Genomic DNA, 18,628 nt, shown 5'->3' on the forward strand with positions numbered 1-18,628 from the left:
GGGGAAGGAGGCACTGGACTGAGGGCCAGGGCCTGAGTTCCCATCCTGCTCTGCCTCTGACGGCTATGCTCCATTGAGCCAGTCGCAGTTTCTGTGTGGGACTTGTACCTCTTAGCTTTAAAGAGAGGAATTGGAAAGGGCCCTTCTTCCCTGAGACTTCACTCTTCTATGATCCCATATCACCTATCAGTGAAGGAAGACGTGGAAAGCTTTCCAAAGCTGGTCAGCTTCAGATGGGCCACAGGACAGGGTCCCTCTCTGTGGGGAGGTCAACACTCCCCCAGGATGCCCTCAAGGCAAAAGGGTGAGAAAGGAAGAGAAGGGTCATCTAACATGCTTTAAATAGAGGCTTTTTGGAATGTTCCACATGAGAACCTTTGCTCCATGCTTACTAAAAGGTGAGGAAGCCTTTTTCAGATGATTTGCTTTGATAAGTCTCCAATGAAAAGTCCTGCCTGAATTTCAACACTGCCTCTCACCCTCTCCAGGGACCAGGCCTGTTTTGTGTTTTGAATACATACCCTCCCCTTGGAGCTGAGAGGATTACAATTTGCAAATCTGCATACCTATGTTCTCTGCTTGCCCTTCCCATCACTTTGGGAGGGGGCAGTTTTTATCTTTCCCAACTTACAGCTAAAAGAGAAAGAATGGTCCCCAGTTCAGATCTGAGTCCACTGGCTGCCAGCCACACTGTAACCCCCTCTGTGCTAGGGCAGACACTGAGGAACTTGTAAGCTATGGAGTCAGCAAGCCTTCTATCCTGTGAAAGGTTTAGTGCCATGGCAGCTGCTCAGAAGATTGAGAAAGGTGGCAATTTCCCAGAGAGACTGTGGAAAGAGGAGCTGGGTTACTTCTACAACAGTACTCCCTGTTGCCATGGGCAGAGTGGCTCCAGCCTGGAGTGGGTGAAATGGCTGCACCATTAACCAGGTCCTGAAGTCAACTATGGCTGGTGTCTAGGTCCTCTATTATCTGGGATTAGCAACACCTTGCCTCTGCTCCTGAAGCATGTCAAATCAGTAAGCGGTGGAGCTAGTGCAAAGCCTGCTTTTATGAAATCAGCTGCACCCTGGTTCTGTCTATACCAGCTGCTAAATAAGTATAACATGTTGGTAGAAAAAGCAGACCCAGCAGGGTGCAGTGGCTTGCGCTTGTAGTCCCAGCACCTTGGAAGGTGGAGGCAGGTGGATTGCTTGAGGCCAGGACTTTGAGACCAGCATGGTCAATGTGGTAAAACTTTGTCTCTGCTAAAAATACAAATTAGCCAGGCGTGGTGGCGCATGCCTGTAATCCCAGCTACTCGGGAGGCTGAGGCATGAAGATTGCTTAAGCCTTGGAGGCGGAGGTTGCAGTGAGCCAAGATCGCGCCACTGCATTCCAGCCTGGGTGACAGAGTGGGACCCTGTCTCAAGAAAAAAAAAAGAAAGAAAAGAAAAGAAAAATCAGACCTATCTTATCCTGCCCAAGACCTTAATCTGATTAAGAACAATTTGGCACTTACAGAATGAATTACAACACTGTCTGAGAAGCAAGATTTCACATTCAAGATATTTTCTGTCAATGCTGAAAACAAATAAAATTTCTGATATTAGACTTCCAGAATTCCCGAATTATTCATTTAACACACAATCAGTGTATGCTAGTTGTGACTAAGCACTGTGCTTGCTGATTCTAGAGGGTTTTACAGTCCGGTGGCATAAACATGGGGCTTTGAGAACATTTGAGTGGAGGAGGTAAGGGAAGACTTCCTGAATATTTGATGTTTGAGATGGGTCTCAGAGGGAATAAGAACATCTGCAGAGTAGCAGTTTATTCTAATTTTGTGTGCTCTTTCAAAATAAAGCCCCTAAGCATTGTCTCAAGTGCAATTTTGCTCCTCGTGGGAGGCAAGAGGTGACTTCATGCCCATTCAGAAAGCTTCTTACAACCTGGCCTGGGAGAGAGCCAGGAGGGGCTCCCAGCTGCCGGGCTGAAGCCTCACTCATCAGAAACCACCAAGGTGGTGGCGGTAAAGGATTTTACAGATGACAATTGAAAGATTTTAAGGAAGAGAATTGCAGAGGCAAGTCGGAGTGCCGGTAATTAGGCTTCCAGAGCCCAGGAAGGTCTTTGAACATGTACAGAGAGTTTGTCAGCCAGAGAGAGCAACTTGGAAGTTCTGCTGCTTGGATCTGATTGACAGAGATAATGAGAGTGGCAGTGTCTGTGGAGAGGAGCTGCAGTCTTATTGAAACATCAGAGCTTGACTTAACCCGCTCTGCCCTGGTTTCTCCACTGCTCTGAGTTCCTCCACTTCCCTCTCCCCAGTGCAAGGTTGGGTAGGCACTACCCACAGCCTGACTCACTAATGGGAAATACATGTCTGGGAGCAGCCGGGAGCAGGCCCTGAAAATATAAGGGCAACAGGAGGGGCTCTGCCCACTTCCCAGAGGAGTTCTAGTCACTTCACCCAGTCCTGGAGAGCACCTGGGGTCAGACTACCTGCACCTGATCCCTACAGAACCTGTGTACCTACCATTTCTCAGTACAGGTGAATAAAGGCAACCCCTCACCACACCCCCTCCCTGCCCCTTTAATTAGATCCCAGGACATTTGCTTACACTGGCCTTTGCAATGGCCAAAAGAGTTGTTGCTGAACTTTCAAAATGAGACAGCAGAGATCTCTGGGTAGCAGTTGCCTAGACTGGTCTCCTTACCCCCAGAGCTTTACTCTTACTTCTCTCTGGAAATGCCATCTGATTTCATTCTAATCTTCAATCTTCTCAATAGCCACTTATCTCATCCTCTTATGGATCAATGAAAGGAGCCCAGAATTCACTTCTGTTTTCAACTCTGCACAGTAGGATACACTGTGCCTCCAACCTTAGGCCATATGTTTCCATACAATTCAAACCTGGTCACTGTCATTTACAGCCATCATCATATGGCCAGAATCAAGGTGTTTCTCCCTCCTCCTCCCTGTTCCCCATGCCTGCTAGTGAGGCAAGTGTGACAGAGAATGATCTCAAAGTCCCATTAGAAGACCGAAGTTATTTTTTGATATAATGATATTGTAATTTGACTATAAATTTTATGTGCTCAGAAATTTAGAAAACACACATATCCTAAACAAGAGAATAAAAATCTCCAAAGGCATTGTACTTCAATCAAAGAGTGGATAAATGCTACTCATATACCAATGAATGACTTCAGTATTTTTTTCTTTGGGCTGAAGGGTAAAGGACACTTTTTTCCCTATGTGCAAGAAGCATTAATGCTCCCAGATTATCAGCTCAAGTAATAACAACAAAATTATTTACAAGAAGTAACAAATGGAGTAAAGTCCCATTTTCTAAAAACAAACATGGTAGGGGGTTCCCACAGCTATGCTCTACCCTGGAAAGTGAGAAAAGTCCTTGGTGCTTTTCAAATACTATCTTCCTGGACCTCCAAAATGAGCAGTAGTAACTCCCTTCTTTGCTGGGAAGACATCTAGTAAAATAGACACAGCCGTAATGACATCTTCTGTGTGATGAGGATTCATCCTGCTACTCATCTGCGCTGTGCTCAACACGCATCACTTCGGTGTCGTTTAATCTTTGTAACAATCTCATCTGTGAAGTTTCAGGAAGTCAGGTGACTCTCCCAAGGTTCTATAGGTAATAAGAAATGGAACTTGGACTTGAAACCAGCCTTCCAAGGTCTATGCACTATGTAGTACTATCACCAACACAGCCAAATGGACCTGTGCTCCTAGCTGACCTGCCCAGAAAGGAGAAATCAGTGGCTTTTTGATGTCCTCTTAAAAAGAAAGTAAACACACCAAACAAAGAGCAAATACAAAAACAAATACCAGAACAGTCTTCAAAAAAAAAGCAGCCTGTGCCTGTAATCCCAGCACTTTGGGAGGCCAAGGCAGGCGGATCACGGGGTCAAGAGATCGAGACCATCCTGGCCAAAGTGGTGAAACCCTGTCTCTACTAAAAATACAAAAGTTTGCAAGGCATGGTGGTGCATGCCTGTAGTCCCAGCTACTCGGGAGGCTGAGGCAGGAGAATCGCTTGAACCCAGGAGGTGGAGATTGCAGTGATCCGAGATTGTGCCACTGCACTCCAGCATGGGTAACAGAGCGAGACACCATCTCAAAAAAAAAAAAAAAAAAAAGCCAATGAGATGCCATGATGCCATGCAGTGGAGACAACAAGGGAAACAGAATTGAGTTACATTCAGTCTAGAGCTCACAGGCAGAAGACTCAGCATGTGCATGGGTCCCCATTCTCTTGATCCCTTGCCAAAAGAGGTTGGGTCAGCTGGTCACATCATGGAGCTGTGCTCTCACAGAAAGGCCCTGACTCCAGTGCTCCTTCTTGTTCCAGGACAAGTGGTAGAGCTGTCTTGTCAGTGAGGAAAATTAGTATCTGGGGCTCTAGCATCTAATGATCTGAGCAGAGATGTCATTAGTTTAGGGGACCACCAGGAACATTAACTGCCCTGCACTGGAAGACTTTGGGGACCCCTGGCATCATGAGAGGTTGAATTTGGACTCTAGCTCCTCCTGCTGGCCCTACCTAACTTGCCCTTATGCAACCCAGAAGGAGCTCTAGGGGCCATTCAATGGGTAATCCCACTTGGAGATTCTGTGACTGGGACCCTCAATCTAGTTACTTGGAAGGAACTGGAAAAGGGTGCAGGGTTTGTGAGCCAGGCTGATAGGAATGATGCACAACTGCTCATTCTCCTGGATTACTTAGTTTAGCCCCATGCCCTTGTTGCATGCCAAGAAGATACCTGACACCTCCAGGGGCTGTTCTCCAGGCTGAGATTACTATGGCAGTCCAACAGAGGCCTAAGAAATATGGCTTTTGAAGTATTCAAAACTTAAAATCAAGCACTGCTGTGATTTATTCCCAGCCCTATCTTTTGCTAGATGCATGCCCCTGGGCAAATTATTTCACTGCTCATGCCTCCATTTTCTCATGGGGAAATGGGGTTAAAATGGTTGTCCTCAGAGGATAGCAGGGAATTTGATTAACAACAGTTTAGAGGAGAAAAAAGATTGTCAGTGCAACACAGTGTTCAAAAGTGAGTATTCCCAGTCACTGGATTTTTAAATATAGTGATAAAATTGATATGGTTTGTGTGCTTGATTTTCACCCTACTGAATGGAAGAACTAATACACTTTGATTATCTCCAATGACTTGGTTATCATTTTATCTCATGTCCTATCTCATGTCCTACATACTATGCATAGAAATTGTAAAAACTAAACTAACTGAAAATACTCTTTTTGACCAATTTATAAAGTATATAAAAAAGAAAGAATAATCAGTTGAAATGAATCTCATTATTTTTTAAGTAGAGGCAAAAACACCAAAAACACCCTGAACTCCAGATTATTTCCTTTGTTGTTTAAAATGCTTTAACTGTTTATTTTAATATAAAATCAATGCAGGATTATTATAGAAAATAAAAAATCAAACAAGCAAAGAGAAAAACATGAAAAATATTCAGGTTTCTGCCTATCCAGAGGCAATTGCTATTAACACCATGCTGTATATCCTTCCAAGGTCTTTTCTATGCATGTCTATAATAGTTGGTTTTTATTTTGTTTTTTACAAAGCAAGATTATACTATACCTGAAGTTATGCAGCCAGCTCTTTTACCTATTACAATATGAGCATATTTCCATTTCAATAGATAGATTTTTGTAGTATCAGTTTAAGGCCTACGTTGTATTTTAGGCCTTCTGTTGCATTATGGGTGTACCATAATAAATTCATATGTTTAGCACTTGCGTCACTTACAATTATTTTTTTAACGTAAAAAGCACAGAGTAGGCATAATTGGTTTAAATGCATTTGAAGTTAAGATGTACTGGATGAAAAAACACAAAGATCTGATAAACAGACAATGTACTTAACGTTCCTAAAATCTTTATAAAATTACTCTCTGGCGTTTGTGAAAATTACCAAAATCTGATTGACGGTATTCATTTTGGACCACCCTGTTATTTTGACTGTTGTCATTGATTTGAACCAATTTGTTTAAACAAGCCCATTCATGTTGCTGCCTCATGAGGAATATGGCAAATAATGCAGAGGAGGCATCTAGAGGATCTCCAGCATGGAGTAAGTGCGCCATCAATGCTAATCCCTTTCCTCCCTTTCTCTTCTCTTCCAAATGAAAGAATGAGTCCACCACAAGTTTTGAGGACATCCTTTATAAATAGTGGGTTCACTGGGTTTCCCATGTGTCATTGTTTCATCACCCCTGGTACCACCAGCTTCCAGTAAGGCAGAATTGGGCCCTATGTATTCTTAAAGAGCGGAGATGCTCAAGCTGTTCACTGGCTTATTCTTCAACAAACATTTACAGAGGTCCATGTGTGTCAGGCCCTGCACCAGGAGCTGGGGACATAAAGACGTACTACGATGCGGCCCCTGCTTTCTAGGAGCCCAACGTCTAGGGGGATAAACCAAGTGCACAGAAAATTCATTACAGCGGAAGGTGTGCGAGCACAGAGCAAGGGCATCTGAGCCAGCCTGGATCAGGGAGGCTCCATATAAAGGGGATAATTTGTGAGTGACTGGCTGGTGGCAGTCACTCAATCACACCTGTTCCCTGTATGTCACTGCAGGTCATCAATGCCATCGAGCAGGACTACCGGCTGCCCCCACCCATGGACTGTCCAGCTGCTCTACACCAGCTCATGCTGGACTGTTGGCAGAAGGACCGGAACAGCAGGCCCCGCTTTGCGGAGATTGTCAACACCCTAGATAAGATGATCCGGAATCCGGCAAGTCTCAAGACTGTGGCAACCATCACCGCCGTGTGAGTCTAGTGAAACGGTGATCCCTAAATATGGCTGGTTTCATGGTCGGGGCATAGCCAGCAGCCTCTGACCATGATCATGTTCGAGTTTTTTAAAGAGTATCTAGTTGCAGTGTGGGCCTTATGTTGAGGGGAGCAACATGCATGAAGAAAGACAGGTAGGAGAACATTGCAATGATCATGATAGAGAAAAGAGTGTCTTAAATCAGTATAATCGTTGTGGAAAAAAGTAAATGAGTTTTGGGGATTTGAGAGACAAAATCTTTATGACTTGGTGAAGGATTGGACATGGATATTGAGGGTGAGGGAGATGTCAAGATAGCACCTGGATTTCTGGTTTGGATACCTGAGTGTCTGCTTCGAAAATGTGCCAGAGAAGGTCGGCAATGGGTCTCATTGCTCCATTTTTTTTTTCAAATAGCTAAGGATGAAACTAGGAAAAAAATGTTACCAATATATCTGGGGAGGCTGTGGTAAAATATGCATGTTTTTAAAAGGACTACATCTTTGAATGGTGAGGCTCCTAAATTTTGGTTTACAAAGGAGTTGGGAGCCTTCTGTTCCCTTCAGACTGAACGCTATGTCAACCTGTCTGTCTGGGTTAACTGACCTGTAACAGTGCCCAGAGGCAGAGACACTGGCCACCTGGATATGGAAGTCATGCTGATTTAGGATTCCATGAGGAAGAAAGGTTCAGCCCAGGGCTCCACTATAATCCTCATTCCATCAGGGATGCTGCCTTCCATGAAGCCAGCTGTCAGGCCAGACTGGGGCACTGTCCATGCATCTCTGCAATGTGTGGTCACCTGCCCCTCTCTGTCTCACCAGGCCTTCCCAGCCCCTGCTCGACCGCTCCATCCCAGACTTCACGGCCTTTACCACCGTGGATGACTGGCTCAGCGCCATCAAAATGGTCCAGTACAGGGACAGCTTCCTCACTGCTGGCTTCACCTCCCTCCAGCTGGTCACCCAGATGACATCAGAGTAAGTGATAAGAATCTCTCTGTCCAGACCACACCTAGGGGTCAGTGCTCCTTCCCTGCTATTGCAGATGATGTGAGTCCTATTTCTGGCCTCATCCCTGGAGCTCCGTCTCTGTATGGACCAGGCCTGGATGGGGAGCACTTTGGAAAGATGAAGGCGGATGTGAGAGTGGGATGGGGAGGTGGAGATCCACTCTGGGCCCCAAATGAGAGTTCTTCAAAGTTATAGCCATATGTCATTTGCCTAATCACCCAGAGTCTCTTCCCCATTTAAGTTTTTAAACTCAACTAATCAAAGAGAGCATCCAGATGGAAAGAACACAGCCAGCCAGTACTTTAAATAACATAGCAGGAAAAGCATTGCACTGATTCAGCAACAGTCTGAGATGTGTGGTGAGCTTGTCCTTATACTTAGATAGCAGTTGTCAACAAGCATGCATTTCCATCCCCCACAATTATTTACCAGTCTGTGGCTCCCTCAGGAGTTTGGAGGAATACACAAAATAAAATTATTCAAATAAGGTGAGAGCCAGAAAGAGTTTTAAAGATCCATGTGGTCCAGAATTTCCCCCAAGAATGTTCTGAGAAGCACCAGTTGTGGGAAATGTTAATAGGTTCTCCTTGGAAAAAAGATCCCGCAGTCAAATAAATTTGGGAAATATTGTGCACTTTATCACCCTCTTGGAGATTCACTGCTCATATTAGCATTATAAAGGCCATGAGAAATCCTGAAATGAAGGAACCCATTTAAAATTATTAAATACCATAGAACCATATTTTTGAGGGCAGGGTTTTATAGAACTGTAGTCTGGGAAATATTTATCTAGTTCCACCCATTCCGTTCAGCAGATTCTGAAATTATATGACATTGGTCCTCACAAGCGGCAAAGCTGGGACACAAGCCTGCTTTTCTGGCTGCCAGTTCAATATTCTGCTACCTGTCCACCCCAGGGCCTCAGTGGTTCCCAGGCTTTGCTGCACACTGGAATCACCTGAGGGCCTTTAAAAAATATTGATGCCTGGTTCTCACTCCCATACCTTCTGATTAGTTGTGGTGAGATCTGAGCATCAGGGTTTTTAAAAACTCCTCAGGTGATTCTAATGTGCAGCAAAGTTTGGGAACCACTGGATTAAGGTTGGTAAGGGTAAAATTTCACCCTCTACACTCACAGAAGCTCAGATAATCCTACCTAGGAAATTAACTCTACCCTTCAAACACACACACATACACACACACTGGGGGGAATTCATGGGCTCCATGGGCTACAACATGTACCGATAGCACATATTGTGGGATCTGGCAGCCTGTAATACACATTTCCTATGGTAGAAGATTCATTCATCTATCAATCTGCGAACACGTATTGATCACCTGTTATACAATGGGCACAGTGCAATGTGCTGGGATTCCCTCCTTGCAGCTGGGGCAAACCGGTTGCTGAGTCCCAGGAAAGAGCGGTGGTGATCCACCACTAGTAGCTGAGCCCCCAGTGACAGCTTCCTGACATTCTAACAGTTTTCCTGTCAGTATTCCTGGAGTCCAGCTCTACTTCTCTGAGGTCTATTTTTTTTTCAGAAATGATGAAGCCACCACTTTTTCCAGGGAGATGGTTTGAATGTGTGTCTAGCTTTGGATCCACTGAACATCAGAATACATTTCTTAAAAACTAGATTCATTTCCTCGTGGTGCCAAAAAAGATGGTTCCTTTCATGAAGAATGACTGTCAAATAGACAGCAAAAATAAATCAATAGAAAAGAAGCACTTAACAGTGGAAAACCAGCTTCCTCATCTTTTAGAGTGAAAATTGATGCCCCTAGATAATCAGAGGGACTGAGTTCAGGGATAGAAATGGGTGTTTATGAAGACTGGCTACTCCCATTTTCCCACTGTGATTTGCCTGCGTATGGGGGGCATTGTCACATAATCCCCCAGGATCTAAAAGAATTCTCTTAGTCTGAGAATAATCAATGAAAAAGATAAGGGGAAGATCAAAAGGAAAGTGAAACTATAAATTAAAGGATTTCATTCAAAGTAAAACATGTCCACACACTATTAGAGCAATTTGATTTGTTTCTTGAGAGGTAAAAGATGGAAAAAGAAAATGAGCAACTTAATAAAATAGATTGTGGGACAATCTGTGAATTCAAAATTCAAGCATGCTTCCCTAAAGTATTTGCCAAAAAGACACGAACACTTTGAGCATCTCAACCAGCAGCATCCCTTGGGAGACTGACTACCAGCTGAAAAGGGCATGGGGCGGGAGAGCCAAGGCATTGTGGACAGAGATCCAGCCAAGCGTTCACCAGGGTGTGATGTGCAGTGTACAAAGCAATCAGCTGTGCTGGGTTCAGGGGGCTTTAGAGGAAATACAGTCAGGACCTTAGAAGAGTTCTGCCAGCATCCCTGCAGGGGTGCTGAGAACCAACTTGTCTTGTATTTGAACACCAGCTCCACCGCTGCTTATCTATTGTGTGACCTTGAGCACATTACTTAATTTCTCTGAGCCCTACTTCCTTGTTTATAAATAATTTATAAATTATTATAAATAATAATGCCCATCTCATTAGTTTGTGATGGGAGGTTAATGGAATGGCACATGCAAAGCACTTGATCCATTATCTACCCATAGCATGCATGCAAAAAAATTGTTACTGTTAAATTTTTATCATTATTGAGTTTGCACTGGTTTCTCTATTTTTATGAAATGCTTTCACAAAGGTTTAAATGAGATAGTGTATGGCACGTGGGATGCATTCAAGCAGTGTTATGTATTATTATTAACTGAGGAAGAATGCATGGGTCTAGCACAGGTCAACTATAAGCCATGAACTTGTTCTTATTAATCCAATTCAATGCTCTATCCTGGACATATTCCTTGGGTTCCTGATTGGGCAGATATTTTAGTTATTTTGAGACCACTCTTCTTAAAAATGCATACATTAAAATTCAAATGGAGGTAGAAAATGGAAACTCGGGAAAACATCAGAAGACCAGGTGAGCCCCACATCTTTTCAGTCTCAGTGGGTGATCACTAATTTAGGCAGAAAACTCCATAGAATAACTGAAGCCCTGTATAGTGTGCACTTGGAGTGTTAAAAAATAGCAGAGGAAAATTCCAGTCCATCTGAGGGTTAGGAGACAATGAAGGGGCTGCCTTAGAGCCCACACATAAGGAACACACCCCGGGAATAAGGCGCAGCACTCCCAGGATTGCCTAAGCTGGAGGAAGCATTAGAGAAGAGGGAGAAAGTGAAAATGAGCAGGAAAATCTCTAATTGGAAGTTTGCCAAAAACTTGAGTAAACTTAAGCTAGTTGGATTTTTGTAGCATGGCTACTTCCCAGGCGCATGGCTTTAGTGATGAGTTTTGATCTGTGAAAAGCTGACCTAACACTAAAGTGACTTCTTTTCTGGCTCTTTCCTCCTAGAGACCTCCTGAGAATAGGCATCACCTTGGCAGGCCATCAGAAGAAGATCCTGAACAGCATTCATTCTATGAGGGTCCAGATGAGTCAGTCACCAACGGCAATGGCATGAGAACTCTTGTTTCTTGGGGAAGGAGAGGAGGGAAAAGGACCAGGGTCAAGGGGGACCAGAGGTTGACCACTGTGGAATGTACTGGAGAGATTGGCTTCTCAGCTGAGGAATGCATTTCCATCAGTGAAGAATCAACCAGACCTGTTGCTAGTAGGCAACCTTCATTTCTCAGTGACAGAAGCATGTTTGAGATGCCGTGGGAAACCAAATATATAATAATAAAAATATAAAAAGGTGATGTTCAACAGAAGTGAAGACAAAACAATATGCATCAGGAGAACAAGAGTAAACCCAGCTCCCACCCTCAGTGGGCTGGAGTTGCCCATCCACAGGAAGAAAGGGAAGGAGGTAGAGGGAAGAAACAGAAGCAGTGTTCCATTTTCTTCCTCACCAATGACATTCTTTTCTTTTCTCCTTTTGTACTCCTCCCTGAGAGTCCCCTCCCTTCTCCCACACTTGTTTCCCTTTGCTCATGACTCCTATAGGGAAGTTTCTTCAAACAAAACCCAGCTCCTGAGTCTCCAGATGTTGTTCTGTCAGTTGCCAAAGGACTTTACTGACCACTGCATGGGGATCCAACCAATTCAATTAATGTCTTCATATTGAAGAAGAGATGTACCTTCAATTGAAAACCGCGTTTTTCTTTTGTTTGCATTTTCTGCAAAAAGGAAAAAGAAACCACAAATTGGGGAAAAAAAAGAAGAAAATCCTGTTTCCGTGTGCAAAAGCACACATATGTATGTCTGTGTTATAAAATGACTGTGCTTGTTCGTAACAGATGCAAACAAGAAAGAAGAACTGGAAAGTCTTTGTCCCTAGGAAATCCAAAGGGGCTGGAATGTGGTGTTGGTCTGGCTTTCTGGTTGGCCCAATCGGCCTATTGGCTCAATGGGAAGAGAGGAGAGGGAGAAAAATAAAATGAAAGGAAAAAAAAAAGTTTGCAAATTCAGACAGGAAACAGGTGAGTGGTTTGAATTGGATGCAGTGTGGGCCATCCTGGAATGATACTGACTGATTAATTATTCCTGATAACATCTGAAGAAAAGGAGAAGGAAAGTGTTTCTGGAGAATGTTCTTTCACATCACTGGAATCTGCAATTCAAGAAGTGACAAGGGAGAATTCTTGCTTTACCTATGGACTGGCTTAAGCCGTGTGGCATCCGAGGAATGTTTCAAATGTGTCTGTGTTTCTCTTTACATTCCTTATTGTACCTCATTGTTCAATTCACTTTTGTAAATTCCACCTAACATTTAATTATTTTTAATTTCTCCTTTTACCTTAATCTCCTTGCTAATTTTATCTGTCTAATTAAAAAGAGCAGAAGCATGTCTGGGTTTACATAAAATGGTGTCAGAGTGTGTATCCCTGGACCCCAGAGGGTTGTCCCCAGATTTCAGGAGAATCCTTAACAACTGTCCTTCTTTCTAATGTGGGAGGGAGGGAACACATCCTTGACCCCATGAATGCCAAGAAGCAGAATATATTAAACTCTCTGGCACTGATGCGACCCAAAGGAAAAACTGAATAAATGAGGCTTAAGAAGTCGCTGGCAAATAAACATAAACAATCACCATGAATACACTATCAACCCTGATTTTAGTTTACACACTGCATTTGAGAAGTCCACATCCAGGCCAATTTTGTAAATGTAGACTGCTTGCTTGTGGTTTATCTTTGAACATGCAGTTGGGAGTGAAGAGATATGAGGCAGTGAAAGGTGTTATGGTTGCCAAGTAGCTCATTTAATACATGTTTACACTGATAATAGCCTTTTCCCCTAGTCATTGTTAACTTTGATATGGGGTGGTTCTTACCTTCTAAAATCACCGGCCAAGATTCCCCGAACAATTAACCCCTTCAAAGTGGCCCACAAGCCTGGGGGTACAGCATTAATTCAGTGGAGCTCATCTTAAATCACCATCCATGGCTGAACCCCTGGAGAATGGAAGTGGATGGACAGAACTCCTCTCAGTAAGTTTGCCTGAGGCTGCAAAGGATCCCAATCCAACCACGCAGGTAGAAGAGAAAATTTCCCTTTATTAATTGCTTACCAATTCCATGCACAATTTACTAATTACCCCAAAGACCCCGATCCATGAGTATCATACAAGTCTAGGCAATTTGGCTAATCTACTCTCAATTTTCCACAGGAATGAATTTTCATCTGTCACTAAATTCCTCTGGCAGACTCTTTAACCCCGAATTCTCACTGCCGCCTCCACCGATACCAACTCATCTTCTGGTTGTGGACAAAGCAGGGTCAAGGTGAAAGTCCTGTTAAACCCTTTGACTTGGTTTCACCATAGATCCCAGAATGGAGAGAGCGAGAATCCAAAGTGCACAAGAGGAAAGCATGAGGGGTCAGCAGAGCCAAGGCCAGGGTGCCTCGAGGCACAGTTTTCAGTGAGGTGGGCACGACCAAGATCTGGACACCCCAACCCCCACAGATGCCCTGCACAAGGCTCCACCCCTACACCCCAGATAAACTACAGGAACACATGAAGCATGAAGGGAAGGAGATGTGTCACTAGTGAGTGAGACCTCACACATTACCTCTGCAGCACTGGGCCAGTCATGAACCTCTCTGAGCCTCAGTTTCCTCATCTGTGTAATAGGAAAATAATACCTACCTTGGATGAAGAGTATCTAACATTCCTGAGTAGGTTCTCTATGCCAGACACTTATCTAACTGCCTTACATGCATGAAATCTCTTCCTCACCATAATCTTGTGAAATAGTAGCAGGTAATTTATTGTTCCCAATTTTGGATGGGGAAACTGAGAGACAAAGGACCTTCCCAGATCACACAAGGGTGGAGTCAGGATTTTGATTCAGGCAACCTGACTCTTTGCTCTTAACCACTTACCCCAGTGGGTCTCACACTTGAGTGTGCATTGGTATCACCTAGAGGTATTGTTAAAACAAAGATCACAGGCCCCACCTTTGGGCTCCTGATTCAGCAGGTCTAGAGTGGAACTGGAGAACATGCACTTCTCACAAGTTTCCAGGTGCTGCTGATGCTGCTGGTCCAGGGACCATGCTTTGAGAACCACTGTATTACCCCAGCCTACCTTCCTGAGAATGTGATAATAGACATAAAGCTCCTACTTCAGGAAATAATAGTGATCGAGTTTCTTGAGATACCCAGAAAGAAGGGAACGAACCCTCACACTTTTGGCATGAAGTGATGAGAGAGGCTGGTTCGCATTTTGTGTCTCTTCCACTGGCATATTTAGCTCCAGGGGGCTTTACTAACACCTTCAAAGAAGCTCTGTGGGGAGAATTCTGTCAGTGAGACCCCAGTGCTCTAAATTTCAGCTACATATGCTGCCTCATCATCTCGCAGAAGACTAAATCCAATTTGGACCCTTACTTAAAAACACACTTTGCACAATGGTCAGTGGCCCATAGCCCTGAGAGCCAGGCTAAAGAGACGGAACCTGCAGCCATGCTGTGCAGCCCAGGGTGTGGCTCACAGAAAGGGGACTGCTCAGCCAGCACACCTGCAGCCACTGGGAGTCAGGTGGGCGGAGGTCACATGGGGGCAGGTGGGAGATGTTTAATTAATGCTCCCGGGTCAAGGGTAATGGAAATGGAGGTGATTTGTGGAGAATCCTTGGAGATTATGCCCCACCTTTCCATACCCTCTCCCTGCCCCTTCCAGCACTCAAAGACATGAATGACTGGTAGAGAGGTAGATAAATCTACAGATTATATGTTTATTGTATCACCTATACTTTATACACCTATATTGTATACACATATACATGTGTCCAAATACATTCATACACTACTGAAATTATGTGCTTCTTCCTGCCTTCCACCTCTCCATATGTCTCCTTTCTACCACGTTACGTGTGGAGCCAGGTCACTGGATTCTTGCCGAGGCCACCTGGGATAATTGAAATTAAATGAGAACGTAAAGTTTTCCTTGACCATGCACTTATGAAGAGAGCAGAGAAACCAGTGAGGGTTGAGGAATAGGACTTTAGGAATATTGGAGGGCAGGAAGACTGAGACATAGAGCAGGAAGAAGAGCATCTACAAAGTATCAGTTAAAATGAAAGTTTCTAACAGTTCCCTCATGTCCTAAGAAGGCCTTTTCGGAGAGCCTGGGAATTTCATCTTCTTTTCAGAAATATTAGTGGCTCTGGCACCAACTGGCTGAGGGCATGGTGAGGTCACTGTCAGTGAAGCAAGGGGGAAGGCACAGCCATGACAGGGATCAGCCACAAACAGGCACCATCCAGAGCACTCCAAGGACACTCAGTGCTAAAAGAGGCCTTAAGATTCCTATCAGCCCGAGTTCTGCATTGGCTGAGACTTGCAGTCCGTGTAGAAGTCATAGAGCCATTTCTGAAAGTAGCGAGAGGTTTTGTATTGTCCAAGATATCATTGAGACAGCAGGCAGGCGCATAGTAGAGGGGAATCCCCAAGGTCACAGAAATGTGGCCAAAAGAGGAAGGGTATGTCTGGATCACACTGGAAGGTCACTCGAGTTGACTGAGGTCCAATGGCAACTATGTTCACCACCAGGGAGTCTCTTGAGACCAGCCATTTCCAAATGAGAACAGTTATACAGAGGTCTGAGAACAAATTATCAGTCCCTCTCAGAGAGGGCAAGCCCTGGTAGGGGGTGGGAGGATGTGTTCTGCAGACCTGATTAAGAGTGGATGGGATGGATGGGCCTCCATCACTCACTGGGGAAAAAGGAGAGCTCTCCCTCCTGCATCCCTCCTGGGCTGGCTTTGTTATCACTGGTCCTTGAGGGGTTCTCATGCCACTGTGAGTCATGACTTAGCACATAGTATCCTAGCAGAACCTTGTGGTAATTCTCCAAATGTAAGTGGCCATAGGACACATCCTACTCACCTATGTACCCAGCACTCAGCACACTGTCTGACACATGGAAGATGCTCAATAAATGTGTGGTGATTAAAATAAGTTTGAATTGAGAAAGTTTAACATGTCATTATTTCACCCACAAAAGTCCATGACCTTAAAGAGCATGCTTTAAAATAAATTAATCCCTGGGTATTTAGTTGGAATCTTTCTCAATTACTCTAACTGCTATCAATCGTAGCCTATTCTAATTTTAGTTTTGTGAAGTTTAAAACACTCCTTTTAAACCCTGTTTGAATCTTTAAAATAATGTCACAGTTTTCCCCAGAGCCCAAGCCTGGGGTGAGGCAGCCTCCCACTGAGTGTCAGTCATTGTGCAAAGGCCTTGAGATGCAGGAATGAATTTGATGTTGTCCCTGGTACAATGGCAGCAAATTTGAAGGGCATTGAAGAGCAGAGGCGAAGGATGGCCTAACCCTCTGAGAGCAGAACCAGTGCTGTGTCCTGCTGGAAGATGTCTGGCTGAGCAGAGAGGATGGGCAGCACTTCTCTGGCCAGTGAAACTTCACTGGTGTTTTGTACAACTACCTCTACTCTAAGGCTTTCTTCCAAGAGTTGTTTGTCCTTTCTAAAGCCACTATTACTCTAAGAATTCCTGTGGCCTGCCTTTCACCAGAAGAAAAAAAATGTTGAAATAAGAAAACAAAACAAAATTATGGGCAAATGAGCTACTTCTAAGCAACTGAGAAATACTCTTAAATGAGAGAAGTTCTCTTTACCCCAAGAAAACTTTGGTTTTCTCTTCTGGTCTTATTTAAATTCATATTTGCATGTACATGAGCAACTGCTATACTCTGAAAATGGCTTTCTGACAGAATACAATGACAAGTAAATTTCAACTACAATTTTTATAGCAGAACTCAATGTTGTAAATAACTCGTTTAAATAACTCCAATGGGAAAATGAAGAGGGCTATGGGAGCATAGAGGCAGGCACTACCATTGTCCCAGGCAGTTAAAGAAGGCAACCCCAGGGTGGTCTGCTAAATTGGAACCTGAAGAATGGAAGGAGTTATCAAGTTGAGGGGTGGTGTTAGTGGTGGAACTCAAATTGTAGGTAGAAGGAACAGCAAGGGCCAAAGTTCAGAAGCCAGAGAGTACATGACATGTTTGCGGGCTCACACACTGCTGGAGAGGCTGGAGAATACAGTGCTCCCTCTGAGCAGCTGGAGGGGTAGCAGGGGCTAGAGCATGATAAGGAATCCAGGTATTACTTTGCGTGTAAGCTGTGGAAAGTAGGTTGAAGCAAGGGAGTTATATTTTATACAAATCATTCTGGCCACAAAATAGAAAACCGAATGGCAAAAGTTGATTCAGAGAGACTAGTTAAAGGCTGGTGTAATAATCTCAGCAGGTGATGGCAGCCTGGGTGAAGGCGTAGAAGTAGCAGTGGGGATGGAGAAAAGTGAATTGATTCAAGAAATAAAAAGGAGGCAAGAGCAGCAGAAGGGAAAGGGGGATTGGCTTTCAGGGGTGAGGGAGGGAAGAGTTGAGGATGACACTCCAAGTTTCTGATTTGGGAAAATGGGTGGATGTTGATACCATTCACTGACATAGAGAATACAAAAGGAGGAAGAAATTGTGGGAGAGGGGGACAATACGAATTCGAGTTGCCTATGAGCCATTGGATATAGGGCTGCATAATTCAGCAAAGAGATTTGGGCTGATGAAATAGATTTGGGAGCCATCCTTTGTCTAGATGGTAATTAAAGTCACAGGAGTAGAGGAGTTTACTGCATGAGAATGTGAGTGGAGAGAGAAGTGAGCCCACATGGGACCCTGAGAAACAACCATATTTAACAAATGTCCAGGCAAAGGAAGGCTCACAGAGGAGTCTGGACAGAGTTGCTACAGAGAGAGAGAAAAATCAGGAATGTGCAGTGTCCATGGAGCCAATGGGAAATATCTCAGGGAGGGAATGGTGGTCCTGATTCCCAGTGTTGCCAAAAAGGGAGTATTAGGTAAGGATTAAAAACTGCCCATGTGTTTAGCCACAGGAAGGCCTGGGTGACCATGGTAAGAGCAGTTTCAGCAGAGAGGTGTTGGTAGAAGATGCTAGCTGAGTTGAGGAAAGAGAGAACATCACAATCTTTCAAAAAGAGTGACTTTGAAGAGGAGAAGAAAAGTAAGGATGTAGCTGGAGGCTCTTTTCGACGGTTGTTATTTTGTTATTTTTTAATGGGAAAGACTTGAACACATTTAAAAGCTAATGAAAAAGATTCCACAGAGAGAGAAAAAGAGAAAGAGGATAATTGAGAGGGTCAGACCCCAAGAAGGTAGGGAGTTCAGTTGGAGGGATGGTATGGCTTAAAGTGAAGCAATTCCAATTTGGTTTGGAGGATGAATAAAGGAAGCATGGCATGAGTTCCTGGCAGAGCTCAACCTCACCTTCCA

The 18,628-nt window shown here is 44.1% G+C and overlaps 1 protein-coding gene across 1 annotated transcript in view; it reads left to right on the top strand.

The window, feature by feature from the left end:
- EPHB1 (EPH receptor B1) overlaps positions 1-12,678 on the top strand; it is a 446,620-nt gene extending 433,942 nt beyond the window's left edge. Inside the window, exons 14-16 of the mRNA XM_054482445.1 lie at positions 6,618-6,811; positions 7,640-7,795; positions 11,224-12,678. Coding sequence (XP_054338420.1) covers positions 6,618-6,811; positions 7,640-7,795; positions 11,224-11,332 — 459 coding nt within the window. The 3' untranslated portion in view covers positions 11,333-12,678. The remainder of the gene's footprint in view (positions 1-6,617; positions 6,812-7,639; positions 7,796-11,223) is intronic.
- Positions 12,679-18,628: the final 5,950 nt, after the last annotated feature.

The sequence above is a fragment of the Pongo pygmaeus genome, chromosome 2, assembly GCF_028885625.2.
Source record: "Pongo pygmaeus isolate AG05252 chromosome 2, NHGRI_mPonPyg2-v2.0_pri, whole genome shotgun sequence".
Taxonomy (NCBI): domain Eukaryota; kingdom Metazoa; phylum Chordata; class Mammalia; order Primates; family Hominidae; genus Pongo; species Pongo pygmaeus.